A 16269-nucleotide genomic window follows, 5' to 3' on the forward strand; every position below is an offset into this window, starting at 1 on the left:
TCTGACAAAAGCGCAGTACGCTTGACATCCACAGATGGTTCTAATGGAGAGATGCAAGATACCTTTCTCATGATTATTAACCAGCAGATGTAGAACTAGCAAATACAGACTAATTCTTTTCACATTCTCTACAGATATCAAGATTATATTAACATGAGGGGGGGGCACTTTACCTGCATTAATTCTTTTTTACGTGAGATCTTAACACAAGGCAATTAATCCACATTTAATAACATCTCTACTGAAAGATGAATCACCCAAATTCGACATTTATTGTGGACAATGCAAGGCTGGCTCCAAAGAAGAGATAATACCCATCTTCATTGTTTTATGTCATTAAATAGCATAAAACAAAAGGGAGGGGCTAGTGCCTTCACAACCTGCTTATAGGCATCTGACTGGTCACTGAGGGAAATAGGATGTTGGACTAAATGGACCTTTGGTCTGATCCAAAAGGTCTCACAGGTTCTTACACATGGAGAGTGGGCTGTAGTCCCTTAAGTCCTTAGCTTCTTTGCTATTAAGGAGAGAGAGAGAGCAGGCCTTTGCCTTCCGGCTGCATCGCTGTCCACCCACAAACTCATGGGGAGAGCCAATGCATGTCCACCAGGCTTCCCCTCTGAAAATATGCTTCTCATGTGCAGACAGTGTGGTGCCAGGGCTGGCAGGCGAAATGGGGGTTGGGATTCCAAGGGGTGGGGGTCTCCTGGAAATCTTAATTGTGTGCAGACTCAATGGTGGAAGCGTGTGCGGCGGATATGCCATTCATAATTCCTGCTGCACTTCCCACTCAAGACACAAAATGCTACTTAAGTTTAAAACAAACAAACAAAAACAGCTTCTCTCTTCAGCACTGGGGAAACTGGTGTGAGGAAAACAGCAAGTGAAACGTGCAGTTCTCCACCAAGGGGTCTAAAAGGGTAAGAAGTTAATTTTACATGCACGAGGAGCAGATGGTGAGCAGAAGTTTCTTTCAGTGATCAGCCTTGTTTTTGATGTTGCTTTATAAATAATAGTATTTTTTAAAAAACCAAAAACAAATCAACCTACCAGTCTTCTTCAACATGTTGTGGCTCCTGTACACCCTTTTCTTCGTCTTCTTCTTCTTCCTCCTCCTCCTCTTCTTCCTCCTCATCTTCTTCATCTTCCTCCTCTGCCAACTCTTGTTCTACTGCCTGCAGCTCTGCTGATGTCCTTTCCAGTAATGCTGACACAGCATCCTAACAGAGACATTGGAAGCAGATCTACATTAGAAGACATACTGAGCGATGTTACTTATAAAATCTGCCCTATTAATAGATGTGAACAGACAATGCCTTTGTCAATTACACTGGCATTGCCAATGAGACTCTACCGGAATCCACCTTTCAGAAAAGGTGTTGATTAAATGTATTGATCACAAAAACATATGCGGGAACACATAAACATAAGCAGGGCAACATCATGAGAAACTCAGAGCCGAGCATATTTGGTTGCTCACGTGACACCAGGTTTCCATGTGACTTCAGAATTCATGCATCCCTTGTGAAAATTATACCCCCCACCAAAATGTACTATCTCAGAAAGGATATAGTAAAGGAAATATATTGTGGTTCTTTGGTGCAAAATTACGTATTATCCGTATGCTGCAAAAAACTAGCTGCCATTTATGCATAGCTGGCAAAAGCAAACTTTACAGAAGTATCTGACATTCATAAATGTCAACCAGCCAGGTAAGATTACAACTTTTTCTGGCTCTGCTCCCCGACTTGTAGTAGCGAACAGGAATGCTCATTCCCTTCCCACGCTGCTGAAGCGGGACAATCGTACATGAACATAATGTTCATAAAAGACAACATGTTCATTAAATCCAATGCAGGAAGGCCCGGATCTTGTAAGCTGTCATTCCAGGTAAAATCTAGGAAGCAATCATGGGATCGGGCCTGTGTGCGATGGATTTTATGTGCCTTTAAGAATGTTATACATGTTTCAGGAAGGCTACGCATGCCAGGTAGGCAGCATATGCTCTTACTTTTTATCACGCATAGAATAGCAGATCAAGGAAAGAAGATAATCCAAGCAGGCCCACTATAATTGCACACTTTGTAGCTGAGAATAGGTGTCCAAGTACAGGCAGAAGGTGTGTGTGTATGTGTGGACTGAATAACTGAACTCCATGTAAAAACAACAGCACTGCTACCAGTTCAAGGTGTTACTATTAGTATATAAAGCCCTAAGTTTACTGGCAGGAACACCTCATGCCATATGCACACACTCTACTTCTTCGACCTGTGGAACTGGCATTGTTACAGGTGCCCCTTAATCCTCATTCTGGCCTTGCAAGGTGTCCAACTTCTAGTGTGGGCAGGGCCTACATTTTGGAAGTCCCTGCCTATTGACATTCCACAGGCACCATCACTGTGCTCTTTTCAAAACCTGCTTAAAATATTTTTGTTTAGGCAAGCCTATCCAGACACATAGAGGTTAATGTTTTTTGAGCTTTTCTTTGGCTTCTGTTGATTTTAATTATCTTTTGAATATCTTAATGCCTGTTTTTAACTGTTTTCCATCAACCATTTTTAATGTTTATTTTATATTGTTGCAAACTGCTTACAAGTGGTGTTTTTTTAAAAAAAGAACACAATACAATACAAATTTTGTTAAATAAACAAAACAAATAACACTGTGGAAAGTAACCTAAGCTTTCTCCATGATGAGCTAGCGTTGTGTTTTTTATGCACAGGGAATTTTTAATGTGGTAACATGCGGCTTGCAGGTGTTTTTCCCCCCCTTACAAGGTAGATTTGGTTCTTAGAAGCCAAATTACACACCTCCACTCAGGCCATATGGCAGTCAGCTAACAAAAGCAGCAGGAGGGAGCAAATAATTAGACAGTACAATTGCTTCACCGTTGCCGCTTCTATTTTTCTAGTCTCCTGTTCAGAAGTCATCACACATTGCTTACCAGGTCCAAGGAGCCAGGCGACTGATTGTTTGGTACAAATACAGGATCCTCCTTTAGTTCCTTATTCTTTTTCCTAGGAATCTGCTTGTAAGCCAGCAAGTTATACCAGAGAGTAGAAGTCTCATCCGAACATGGCAAGTCTGCCAGGCTTATTTGAGTTCCAGCCTGCACAGAAATGTGAAATGATAATTCATTGGTTATTTAGAAAATCAAATCAATAAAAAATAACAGTAATTTTAATAGATACAACACCCCATCCCTGATGAAACAATGCAAATATGTCAACATGGCTCCTCAAATACCTCTAACTTCCTGTACCTCTTACATAATAACAGGACAATGGCCCATCTTCAGTAGCCCAGAATCCTGTTCTCACAGCAACTACTACCTGTGGGAAACCCACAAGCAACTGGGATTCAGAAAGACTCTACAAAAGGAGTCCCAACTAAGCCCTGGGACCCAGATCTTCTTCACTGGTTGGTAACAGCCAGTCTTTTGCTGCTGTTGTGTTTTCCCTCAATGTGGGGACAACCTGATTTAAAGGAGACACGTGTGTGTTTGTGTGTGTGTGTGTGTGTGTGTGTGTGTGTGTGTGTTGTAATCTAGAAATATTAAGGACTAGACAATGCATACCCACAAGGATAAATATATATAGTAGTTTAAATTCTGTAAATCTAATCAAATATAACAGATCCATGCAAGAAACAGTACTAAGTTGGTGCCTGGGGCAAAAAAACAAAACCCCTGGCATCAGTCCATCATGAGGAAAGAATGTGGTTTTATATGCAAGAAAAGAAAATAGAGGCTCCTATTCGGAGGCTTGAAGAGCCCTATTGCGCAACATGCCTCAGGCGCCATCATTTTAAACTCTAGCAGTGTCCATGGTTATTAATCAATATGCTTCCGTTATACAATTATCCACTGAATGGTTACTGAGGCAATGATAGCGTGAGAAACACAAAGAAAAACAGAGCAATCAGCTTCTTACCAGGGTGCTCTTATCCAGGGGGGATGTGACCATTTTGTTTGATGCACCTTTGCCACTGAGGTAGGGGAGGAGCCAGAGCTCAGTGACAGAACCTATGCTTTGCTTGCGCAAGTTCCCAGGCTCAATTCCCTGGCATGAGAAATTCTGTCTTGGAATAAGATTGTCTGTAGGCAATATTGGGCTCCATGGAGCAATTTGGTATAAGGCACTTTAGTAGACCTTCTTCCAAAGGCGAATGGAAGAAACTTACTAGCTTTGCAGTTTTCTAGGCTGCACATCATTTCTGTATTGATGTGTGTTGTGGGTCAATGCTGTCAGATATCAAGATAAAAGGTAGGCCAGGAAATTGCATCAGCGCCAAAATTGTATTTTAAGTATTTAACTCGTGTGTTTCTTGTTCATGTCAATGGGGCTTTTGAGAGCCACAGGAAGACAGAATCGTGTCAGCCATGGACTGAAAACAGGAGTCACAAACGTAAAATACATTCCAGTGCTTCTACCCTCTCAAAATAAATAAACCTGTGTGCTTGTGTTGCGGAGCGGCATTTCCCTCTCTCCATAGCCAAAGAACAAAAACATTGTCCGGTAGACAAAAGTTTGCTTCCTGAAAGCACAACAATTGCACCAACTGTTTGGCATTTAAGTATTTAGTAGGCTCAATTCCAATCTTCCATCATCCCCTCCCAGCCTGTGAATGTGACAGGAAGTCAAAATAAAAGCAACAAAAACTGAACCCTGTCCATCTACCTGCAACCTAAAGATATAAAAAAAATTAGGGCCAAAGGGATAACTACTCCATGTGGGTTGCATATCTGCTAGAAACAAAGGATTTTCGGTTTTCATTAAATTTCCTAGTTGTCACAGCTGGAGAGAGATGTAGAAGAATCTGATGAAAAAATGCAAATAGTAGCAAATCCCCCCCACAAAAAAATTTCTTACTGTTTTCAACTTCTAAGCTGAAATGTAAAAAATTGAGTTGAGAGGCTGAACCAAAGGCTGCCATGCTTGGAGCTCACTATTTTGTTGCAAAGCTCATTGTAGCTTGCCGTTGACTACATCGATTAAAACCATATGCAAATTATGCTTATTACATGTGTCTAAAATATGTATATTAGCTGCAGCCCTCAGGCTTATGATGCATTTTCAATGAAGCCCTCAGCACTGAACAAATTGTCTACCTCTGTAATACTGTGATCAAAAGGGAATCTAAATTCCACAATCATCCCATATCAGAGATGAATATATTAAGTCCTGCGGAGGTTGCTAATGCATGCCTCAGAAGCCGCCTATCTATCAGCATGAGAAAAAAACAAAAGAACATCAAACAAAGCCAATAATAAAGAATACTTACTAGGCATTCTTCCCAGCGAGTTTTACTGACAGAGCAGACATCCACTCTCAAAGTCTTCTGCTGCAAAGAGGCCTGGGAAATGGCTACTCTGAACATCTCACTAAATAAAAGAGTTTCAGCAGCAGAGTGGACTTTCGTGCGGAAAAGACAGCTGATGTCAGCGGAAGAGGGAAGAACTGCAACTCTAAAATACCTAGGAGGTGGGAAGAAAAAACATGCAAAAGATGATTCAAACAAGTATCCCAAAGCCCCTGTGCAAAACACTTGTAAAAGAAATGTCTTATTCCTGGATAAGTCTTATGTTCAACTGCAGAGACTTCGGTGCCCACTGCCTTATATATGTCAATAGTAAAGGTGTGTCACCTAACCCGCCTTTGGGAAAACTAGGGGGAAAAGAAGGAAAATAGAAATGGAAATGCTGAAACTCAAGAGTGGGTGGGAGTTAAGAAGAGCTCACAAATCACAGATGGAATTTGTAGAGTCTGTTATCCTACCAGAAATAGCAGGGGATATGTTAGGATGCTAAATACTATCCTGATAGTGATATGCTAGAAAGTTGGAAAAGTCTTTTAAAGATGCAAAAAGGGCTAGGAAAATAAAGCAGAGAAATTTGAGAGTTTGAAATAAGAAATAGTGAAATGAAACGTTGTGAATTGTAAACAGAATACTGACACATAGATTAAAATGCAGAAGTTAAGGAGAATAAGTGACAGAAAATGGAGGAGAAGAGAGAAATATTAAGAGCATTTAGCAGGTTCTGAGTGCTGGTTCACACATACAAATTGTCATTTCTCCCTCCACACAATTCGTTTTGACCGTTTCCAGTGACAGGTGATGAAATGTCAGTGTAAATCCAGCTGTATGTGACTATAATCCCCAGCAGCCAGAAGGAGTTTCCACAATCTTCAATCCTTCATATAAAGTTGTCCAATTCCCACTAACATTTCTGTTATTGGTCCTGTACCCCAATGACCAGTTGAAATCGTGAGGTCAGTAATCTACTTCAAAGGCCACTTTCTCTTCATATTGCTCTTGGATTATTATTATTTTTTAATGCAGATCTCTGGAACAATTCTGTTGATCATGCTACAAAATAAGTTATTTACAAATGCTGCCTTTCTCACAGACAGTTTATTATTTATCTTATGTGAAACCAAAAACCCATCTTTTTGCACAAGCGTTTCCTGATGCCACCTTTTAGCAACCGTGGGACTGTAACTGTGGAGCTTCACTATTTCATTTCTATGGTCTCATTACTATTATTTTGTTGTAAACTGCCTTGGGATTTATTTTTAAATGAAAAGTGGCAAAGAAATTATTTAAAATAAAATTTTTAAAATCCCAAGACTTTCCCTCAGGTATCTTCAACTCATATAATCATGTCAACCAATCTTTTTATGGTCCAGTTTTTTTACAGTTATCAACCCCATCCACATCTACAGTTCGGAAAAGAGCTAGTCCTGCTATCCCCAAACAGCTGCTTTTGTTTATTTGCCACAAGCACACAATTAAAGCTTAAAGAATGCTCGTAATATTGCTTCATCCCACAATACAGCTCAGCAACTTGGGAGTGCTCCTTGCACAACACTGCGTGTTTGAAAACAAAGCAGGGAGGGATAAAATAAAAACCAAGCTGGAGCACTTTCTCGCTCTCTGTTCCACATTGTGTTTCCTAAGGCCATGTACACATTAGGACAGTGTTTCCCCAACTTGGATCTCCCGCTGTTTTCACACTACGATTCCCATCATCCCTGACCACTGCCCTCAATAGCTAGGGATGATGGGAGTTGTAGTCCAAAAAAACAGCTGGAGACCCAAGTTTGGGAAACACTGCATTAGTCGCTTGAAACACAGTGAGGTTGTTTCTCCCCGCTGTGTTTCAAGTCCTGTTCTCACTTTTCTATACAAACCAGGGGGGGGGGAAGGGATGTCTTCACTTGATGCCTATTACCTGGTTTGTTTCCCCACGCTGAACTCCCAATTCACCGAAGCTGTTACCTGTGCACATGCAATGGCATCCAGAACTGTACATACCTCCGCTTAACCGCAGCTTCCATTTTCTAATTGGGTGAAAGCTGGTTTGAGGGAAAGTGCATCAAGCTGGGAATATTTCTCAAGAGGCTACAAGATACCTATGGACTGTGGCTTATTGTCATGCTTACTCGGTTTCCCAGTGGTGGGAATGAGCTGGAGCAAGAGTAAGCGGTAATGTGTACACAGCTTAAGTCTTGTGGGAGCACTCCCAGACCATATTGCGATGTAGAAAGCAGCCTTTTAGTACATAAATATTTCCACAAATTAAGCTACCTTGACGGAAACAAGTGCTCCCAGTAAAAGAGGCATTTCGCAAAAAGGTGCTGCTCTGCTTATCAAGTGAGAAGGTGAAACTCCATTCCCTTTGAAATGCAAATGCATTACAGACATACAATGAATGTTTAAAATGGTCTCCAGGTAGCATATGAATCTCAGATACAACTCAAAAGGTATAGTCAGTTTAAGGTCAGCTCCTTCTGGAGAAGACTTTCTGCTTGCCTGTCAAATTGATAGTTAGAAAAATCCAGGCATATACCATGCATGGGGCTTTGCTAAACTATAGACACTTGTGTCCTTTTTAGGTAAGGCCAAAAAGCAACAGGAACTTAAAAGGTGCTGGGACACTTTAGATGGGTCACCTATAGCTCTGAGACCACCTTTTGAAAAAGTTGTGTATAGGCACAGTTTGAAACCTCACAGGTATTAAAAATATCTCCCTATATTCCTGTTTATTTGTGGGGCAGGGCACTGTTCGTTGCTTGGCAAAGAAAGAAGATGGGTGCTTCTGTGACGCAGAGAAGGAGCACCCAACTTTCTAAGGTGAAATGGAATGGAAAAATAAGGACGGGGTCACATGACAGGGCTTTGGTGTGAAGGGGAAAGTGTAATCTTGCATCCGTTAGGTTCCCTCCTCCTCCTCCACCGCTATCTTCTTAAAGACTATGTGAGTATTTATCCAGAAATAAGACATCAACTGTTACAGAATACAAAAAACCCTTAAATAATTCTACTGGATCCAACTTTAACCCAGCTTCCTCAGAAAAGCAAAGATCATTGAATTTTGGTATGTCTGTGGGGAGTATGTTTGTGGGGAGGTGATGAAAGATAAGCAACCAGAAAGGGGGGTTCCCACAGCACTTTCTCCCAATTCCAAATATGCACATGGATCCAAAAAATGTGATAAACCGTAATCCGGGAATTACTTTACTTACACTTTGGAGCCAGGGGATACAGAAAGGGCATGAAGATTTTGTAACTGCCCCACAATGACCACAAAACTTGAGCTGTTTGTATCGTATCTGTTAAGAAGAGACAAAAACAAAACAAAACCCGGCATCAGGCACTTGTAATACATTTGCAGGTGTCAAGGAATAGCCTGACTTTTCACATGCGCCGACTTACCGGAGTCCTATTTGCACTTGGGGTGCCTCTAGAACTGTTGTATCATCTTCACTATATGCAACTTCTTCACTATCGTTTGGTCTAGAGGAGAGAGGAAAAGAGGTTGAATAGCCACAGCAGACCAACATTTATACCTTTGAACAGTAATATACTTTATTTATTCTATACCAAAACTGTAAGATTGTTCCAAATGCACTGTTCAAGTCAATGCTTAGGATTTTTCCATTTCATATGTAATGTCAAAAAGTGATGACAGAAAAGAGCTACTTCCTTGTGGATCTAGGAAGGAAGTATTGCTAAGGTAGATCTCACTAATGGCTAATTATTTGAGGATCCTCCCTTGAAGGGTCATCATCGTTTATAATTGCTTATATGCGCAAAGAGAGAACAAAAATCAATAGAAGGACTAGAAACTCCCCCATTCATACATGCTTGCAATTGGCCTCAAATTGTATAAAATTGTGTTTTACCCTTCAGTGTTTATTAGGTCATTTATTCTGATTATTATAAAGAAATGTGCTTTGAAACAAGAAAGAGCTTTTTTTAAAACAACAAATGAAAAGTCCTCTGTTCTTGAAAGCATTGCATTGGGATGTTAGATTATTTTTTTCAGTCTCTATGAGTAGTATCTTCTTTCTCCTCTTTCTGTGCTAACATGAATGAATGAATGAAAGGCCAACTATGGGAGCAATTTTAACTCTCAGAAGCAAGGCAGAATGCGGCAACAAAACCATAGCTGGCCCAGCAGAAAAGCTCAGATCAGGCCCATTGCCAGTAACTAGACCACCTTAATTAAGTTCCAGTGGATCCTTAGCTGATCCAGCTCTGTCCCCTCTTCTGCTCCCGGTGATGTTACCTTATGCGTTTGGTGAGCACACCGGGGGGCCCTGCAGATGCTCCAGTGAAGAAAAGGGATTCAGATTGGACTGCGTATAAGTTAATTACTATTAATACTAATATTTTAATCCTGCCTTTGAATTCTCAGATGTTTCAATAGTACACTATTAAATTTAAATTAGGGACATGCAGTATGGTTTTTGCAAAGTTGATATTCCTTTTATATTATTATTACATATTTATAACCTGTCCTTCAAGCCAATGGTTTCAAAATACCCAAAAGATTACAACCCTGCAACCCCTAGCTATACTTGTTTCTTATACAGTACTCCTTTGGTTCCCCTGGTTGATGTTTGTTTCTGTGCAGTTTTAAAAATTCTTTGTCCTTTCAATCCACAGTCTTGGTTCATCCACACTGCATTTTAATATGATTGGTTGTGGCAACTCTCATTATTTTGGTAAGTGGCATCTGTGTGACACCATCATGTCAGGTGCAGCACTGTGACAACATTGACAAAATGACATAAGTTTCAATAGCCAGTAAGTGTGGGCAAATGAGGCTGAGGATTGTGTGGGCAATGAAACAGCAGGGGAAGCTCATCATCAAAATAGTGAGAAGGTGTTTACAATTACCCAAATGAGCAAAGGGAGTGGGGAACCAATGCAAAATGAGATAAATTGTTTCGACTCAGCCCCACATACTATTTTTCAAATTGTTGCAAAATGCCTGGACATGACAGAGCCAGATGCTCAAATTTTAGTTTTGGATAAATGGAATTCTGCCTTAAACCTACTGTTTTACAGAAGCTTCGTATACACCACTGTCTCCGGCCATGGACTCATCAGATACTGCAGCAGATACACATCCTGCCTTCTCCTCAAGGTGGTGACTTACTGTTCTTCTTGGTAAGTCAACACCTAAGTAGGCAAGAAGGAAGAAAATCTTTGTTTTAGGTTCTATCAATCTGAAAAGCATATACACAAAGCTCTAAAGTCACAGTCAAGTTGAAAAGCATCTTGGGCATCAAGCAGAGTAACTCGTTTCATCACAAGTCATTTATTGTTATTTACTGAAATAGCACCACCCCTTTTTAGATCCAGAACTCCCCTTTAACCCCAACCTACAATTACATAGAAGAGAGAATGTGTTAAGTGCATCTTGCTGTTTAGGGCTGAAAAAAGCTACCACCACTACAATTCTCTTTTGTACAACCATTAAAGGTAAAAGAGGACTATCTTGCTTTGCATATTATCACAATCTCCCCACTTCTCCCCCCCCCCAAAAAAACAATACCCCCACCAAACAAAGAAAATGGGAATGCTGGTGCCCTTGATGTGACCAATCTCAGTCTGGGAATGATCCATTTGTAGGTTCCAACATACTAGTGGAAAACCAATGTATTGCATACTTTCATTAGGGTTTTTGTGCAAAACTAATCAGCTTCATAGCCTAGCACCGTTATTAACTTGTCCATAACAGTTTCCCATCAGCATTATTCCAAGTCTTTAGCTACAAATGAATATTCCCCACCTTTCAAGCTTGCCACCACATTCTATTTGAGACATACTATAAAGCAGTGTGCTTGACAAGCCTTACAAATGGAACATCTAAGGACCAAGTTAGAGCAAAGGCCCCATTCAACTTGGCCAACAAGTGACTCAGTCCCCACACCTAGCAATTAGGACAGGATTGGGGAACCTATCCTTTGCTCTATCAAAGGTTACTAAACCACAGACAGGGCGAATCAACTGGGGGACTGGTTTTTTATGTGGCTCAGTGGCCCAAGAGATGCCTCTGAAAGTGCAGATTGAGTTGGCTGTCAGATGTCCCAATCTGCATCTCCAAAACTCACCACAGATAGGAGACTGCCCAGCACTGGACAACCTTACACCCGAGAAGAGGAAGCTCTGAAAGTGCCGATTGGGCAGGTCACACCTGGATGATGTACACTTTCAAAGGTGTTGCTCCTCTCCCACATAAAAGGAGCTTGCAGAATGGGTGACAGATAGGAAGAAGGCTGCCCAAGTGCTTCAGGTCAGATGGCATTAGTTGGCTGGCCACACTTGAATTAAAATATCATACAGAAGAAGAAGAAGAAGAGTTTGGATTTGATATCCCGCTTTATCACTACCCGAAGGACTCTCAAAGCGGCTAACATTCTCCTTTCCCTTCCTCCCCCACAACAAACACTCTGTGAGGTGAGTGGGGCTGAGAGACTTCAGAGAAGTGTGACTGGCCCAAGGTCACCCAGCAGCTGCATGTGGAAGAGAGGAGACGCGAACCCGGTTCACCAGATTACGAATCTACCGCTCTTAACCACTACACCACACTGGCTCTCTACAGAATTCTTCCTACCAAAATCCCTGTAAGAAATTAATTCTAATTCTGCCTTCGTTTCAGCAGTGATATGTTCTGCCGAATGTGATATGATTCTACTATCAAAACTTAAGGAGAATCTTTAGGGCCAACCACCTCTTAATTTCAATCTTCAGCTCACATTCATGAGCTAGAGTTTCCTGCAGAGAGCAAGAAACATTCACTGTAAGCAGCATCCTGTAATATAATAAGTTGCAAGGCTGAGGAGTCCTTTCATCTGCCAAGGAGCCAAGTGTATTGGTATGCATTACGCCCCCCTCCTGAGTCATGACTTTACATCTTGTTAAGATGTTTAAATTTTAAGGCTTCAGATTAGAGGATTGATTGCTGCATTTCTCCTTTCATTTGTAGCAGTGGGGATGCTTTTTCCTTGATGATGAAGTGCTTTTTCTTCCACCACTTTGAGAGGGGTGAAGGTGATGACATGATTTATTGATTACCCCCAGGAATAACCGCAGCAGTCTGAAATCGACTTTGACAATGACAGAGACTGTCTGTGGAAGAACTTCATGGTTATTCTAACTCTGGTACTCCCAAAGATATTTGGCATGGGAAAACCTATGTTTGAGGACAAAGCCCCAGCACCATATAAAGATGCAAGAGACAGCAGGCATTGATGTTGCAAAAATAAAAAAGTAAAAGTCAATGGGGGGGAGAGAGATGATTTCAATGAGGGGAGAGAGAGAACTAAGCACATGCTTAAATTTCTCAGTGAAATCAACAGAACTAAAAGCAGCTAACAATGAAACTAGATATATACAGGAATTTCAGGAATAAGTTCAATGCAAATGAATGATCAAAAGGTACAGTATGCACTTAGGGATTGCCTTTCCTATGTGCTACTTAAAGGACACACAGTAAATTCAGATAAATAGCAGTTGCAGATAAACAAAGCTGATATAATGGAGATTGTAGATTATACATTATACATAGAAGGATGCAAGTTACAGAGTAGCTTCTTTATAACCTACCCAATTCACATTCAAGTAGTAAAATATGCTTAGTATCAAGAGAATGATTAAGCTTACCAAATACATTGGTACTACAGTTGTAAAAAGCAAGTAAAAGCTGCAATTCTATGAATACTTACCCATTTAAACTTAGTAGAACTTACTGAGTTACTCTGCATAGAACTGCTCTGTTAAATGGCAGATTGAGTGCCATCAGTAAACCTCTCCCCTGCTCCCAATTTAAACTCAAAGTTAGGATTACAGGTATCCCATTTTGCAAATGAAAGAAGACTTATTTTTTAAGGAAAGTAAATCCTGTTAAATTCTTATAGCCCTTGAATGCTTTAGAGATAAAGGACTATTCAAGCTGCCACAAGAAACGTACATTTAGGGACCACACAGCGTACATATGACAACATTTGTTATAATAAAAATTCTGCCAACTGGGAATGCTAAATTCTATCAAAGCAAGTAATACAAAGTATACACAGGCCCTTGAATCTTTCCAGTACAGTTGTACCTTGGAAGTCGAATGAAATCTGTACCGGAAGTCCGTTCGACTTCCAAAACGTTCAGAAACCAAGGCACGACTTCTGATTGGCTGCAGGAAGCTCCTGCAGCCAATCAGAAGCTGCGGAAGCTGCATCGGACATTTGGGTTCCAAAGAATATTCGCAAACCGGAACACTCACTTCCGGGTTTGCAGCGTTTGGGAGCCAAAACGTTCGACTCGCAAGGCGTTTGGGATCCAAGGTATGACTGAATTTGGGAGGGCAAAAAAAATTCAGAGTTATGGTACACCTATCTTCCACAAGATACAGGCTCAGACTGAATAAGGGGATAATTGTTTCTCACTCTTATCATGTATAACAGGGACGGGGAACCTCAGGTCTGGGGACAAAAGTGGTTCTCTAGGTCCGTCTCTATCTGGCCATTAAGAATCTATCCTGAAAATACATCTCTCATGTGTCAAATGCCAGGTAAAGAGGTACGTCTTCACTATTCCCTGAAAGCTGTATAGTGGAAGTGCCAGAGGCACCACTGTGGAGACTGAATTTTACAATTTAGGGACTGCCACAGAGAATGTCCTCTCCAGGGCTGCTTATTGTTCCCAAACTTCTGAGGGTGGCAGAAATACGAAGAGAGACCCTTCCTCCTGATCTTAACAGGTGGATGTGTGCATGTAAAAAAAACCCCAAACAAACAATTCGTTCTAGTCTTTTGTAAGCTAGGATGTAGTATAGTGTATCACAGAAGCCAACTCCTAGGGGCTGAGGTCCCTTCGGCCCCCAATAAAATATTTGAGGGGGCCACCCTGCAAAGTTGAGTGGAATTCCCATTCAAATAGTGTGTATGCGCGCCACATCACGTAATCGATGTGTTACCTGTTCCCCAGCCTCTGAAAGGTTGTCCATGAAGAAATGCAACCCATGGTCTGAAAAGGATTCCCTATCCCATTAAAAGGAAATTTGTAGAACACATCCTTTATCAACTTCATTTTATATGCATCTTTGCGCAGAACTAGGATATATTTTCCCATTTGTCTGGCAATAGGGAAAGGAAAGCAGAATAAATGGATTTTTGAATACTGGGAGCTATAGGTACATGCTGGATCAGAAACTAAATCCAAGTGACAAGAATAGGAGAGAGTATGTAAATTGCAGACAATCCCCCTCAGGCCACATGTAGCCTCAGCCAGGTTACAAAAAACTTCCACGATACTGCCAATAAACGCTTTTATTTTTAAACCATTTCTTCCATTACTAATGAGCGGTTGAAACCTCCACAAAGTTTGAGATATAAAACACAACTTATTCCAGGTTCTGACAGATGAATCAGATAACCACAGTGAGGCAGAATTGAAGGTGTACAGATGTCCAGTTTTCCTGAGCATACATGTATGGTGCCGTGCATTAGAATTTGATAGCCATAGCACTGGGAGTAAACTAGAGAAGATTACAGCTTGCCAATAAAAGTCTCACATTGCACAAAGCAGACGCATACAACCGCCCCCTCCACAAGCTGAACGAGAAGAAAAGCCTCTTGCTATCTTAAAAAAAACCCCAAAACCCCGACCCTGCTTTTAGCCATCTGCAGTCCTTACACTTTTGGCAAGTTTGCGATAAGCTAGAGAATGTACTATTTCATATCAAGTAAGCTCAGCCAAGTGTGTTAAGCCTGAGTTAAGAACTGAAATACTGTCATTCATATTACAAATAGATTTTTCTTTCTTTACTCAGGCAACTGAGCAGATGGCAGACAGTCAGCTCTGGGAGCCCAGCTTGGGCAATAACAGCTGGCTATCGATATTGTATGTCATGAATCCACTTGGGCTGCAACCAGCATTCTTTGCTACAATGGTCTATGCCATGAAACGAGCTTCAGTTACCACATTAATCCAATACTTGACCAAATCAACTTGACAGCCAGTGTGGTGCAATGGTTAGAGCGCTGGACTAGGACCTGGGAGACCAGGTTTCGAATCCCAAAACGAGGAGGAGAACCACGTGACCACTTTGAGCTACTTTGGAGAACAGGTGTTATATGAATTTAATAAATAAAAATAACTTGCTGCAGCTATCCAAAGCAACTAACAGTGCCAGCAACTCTTCTCTTCTAGAACATGCCTGCTTCAGAGCACAATTCAGCCTTCCCCAACCATGTGCCCGCCAAATGTTGTTGGACTCCAATTCCCATTAGCCCCAGCTGGCATGGTCAATGATAAGAACTGTAATCCAAAATACCTGGAGGGCACCAGGTTGAAAAAGATTCATTCAAAGCATTGGCATCAAAGCACTATATAGTAGGAGATGTCAATATCTATAAAGGAATGCCTAGTCCCACATCAGTGTGCCCAAGATTGCTGAGCAGGGCTTTGTTATAGGGGCTACTGTCATTTGAGGTAAGTGCAGGAGCAACAGGAGAGAGAGCTTTCTTGATGGTAGTTGCCTACTTATGGAAGTGCATCTCCAAAGAGGCTCACTTGGTGCCTCCATTGCTGTCTTTTCAGTAGCAGGTAACATACTATTATTCTTTCAATTAAGTTCTAACTATTTTAATCTGCTTTAAAAAAATCGCTGGTGCCTATTCTTTTTGCTTTGTAACTGATTTGATCATTATTCTGTTGTGTTGAATAATACTCTGGGAAATTCCTTCATTGAAGGTATTATAAAAGAAAGAAGGAATAGATGGATGGATGAATAAATAAATACTAACAAAATTCTCTCTAACCAGGTCAAAATGCTTGTGAAGTTGAACACATGAACCAGAAGGTGGCAGCAATACTGTATGTAAGAACATGGGGAGGTGGGAGAGGAGAGGAGGACAGGTTTTGACCGTGTAGCTTCAGCTGAAGGAATCAAGGAAAGACCGCAAGTGAAGCACAAGA

The 16269-nt window shown here is 41.1% G+C and overlaps 1 protein-coding gene across 4 annotated transcripts in view; it reads right to left on the minus strand.

Moving 5' to 3' along the window:
- WWC2 (WW and C2 domain containing 2) overlaps positions 1-16269 on the minus strand; it is a 113392-nt gene that overhangs the window by 17315 nt on the left and 79808 nt on the right. For all 4 annotated transcript variants that reach the window (XM_053402537.1, XM_053402540.1, XM_053402538.1 and 1 more), the window contains exons 12-17: positions 10350-10473; positions 8719-8799; positions 8529-8615; positions 5284-5476; positions 2945-3109; positions 1051-1220 (exon numbers count right to left, since the gene is read on the minus strand). In XM_053402537.1, coding sequence (XP_053258512.1) covers positions 1051-1220; positions 2945-3109; positions 5284-5476; positions 8529-8615; positions 8719-8799; positions 10350-10473 — 820 coding nt within the window. The remainder of the gene's footprint in view (positions 1-1050; positions 1221-2944; positions 3110-5283; positions 5477-8528; positions 8616-8718; positions 8800-10349; positions 10474-16269) is intronic.

The sequence above is a fragment of the Podarcis raffonei genome, chromosome 9, assembly GCF_027172205.1.
Source record: "Podarcis raffonei isolate rPodRaf1 chromosome 9, rPodRaf1.pri, whole genome shotgun sequence".
Classification (NCBI taxonomy): domain Eukaryota; kingdom Metazoa; phylum Chordata; class Lepidosauria; order Squamata; family Lacertidae; genus Podarcis; species Podarcis raffonei.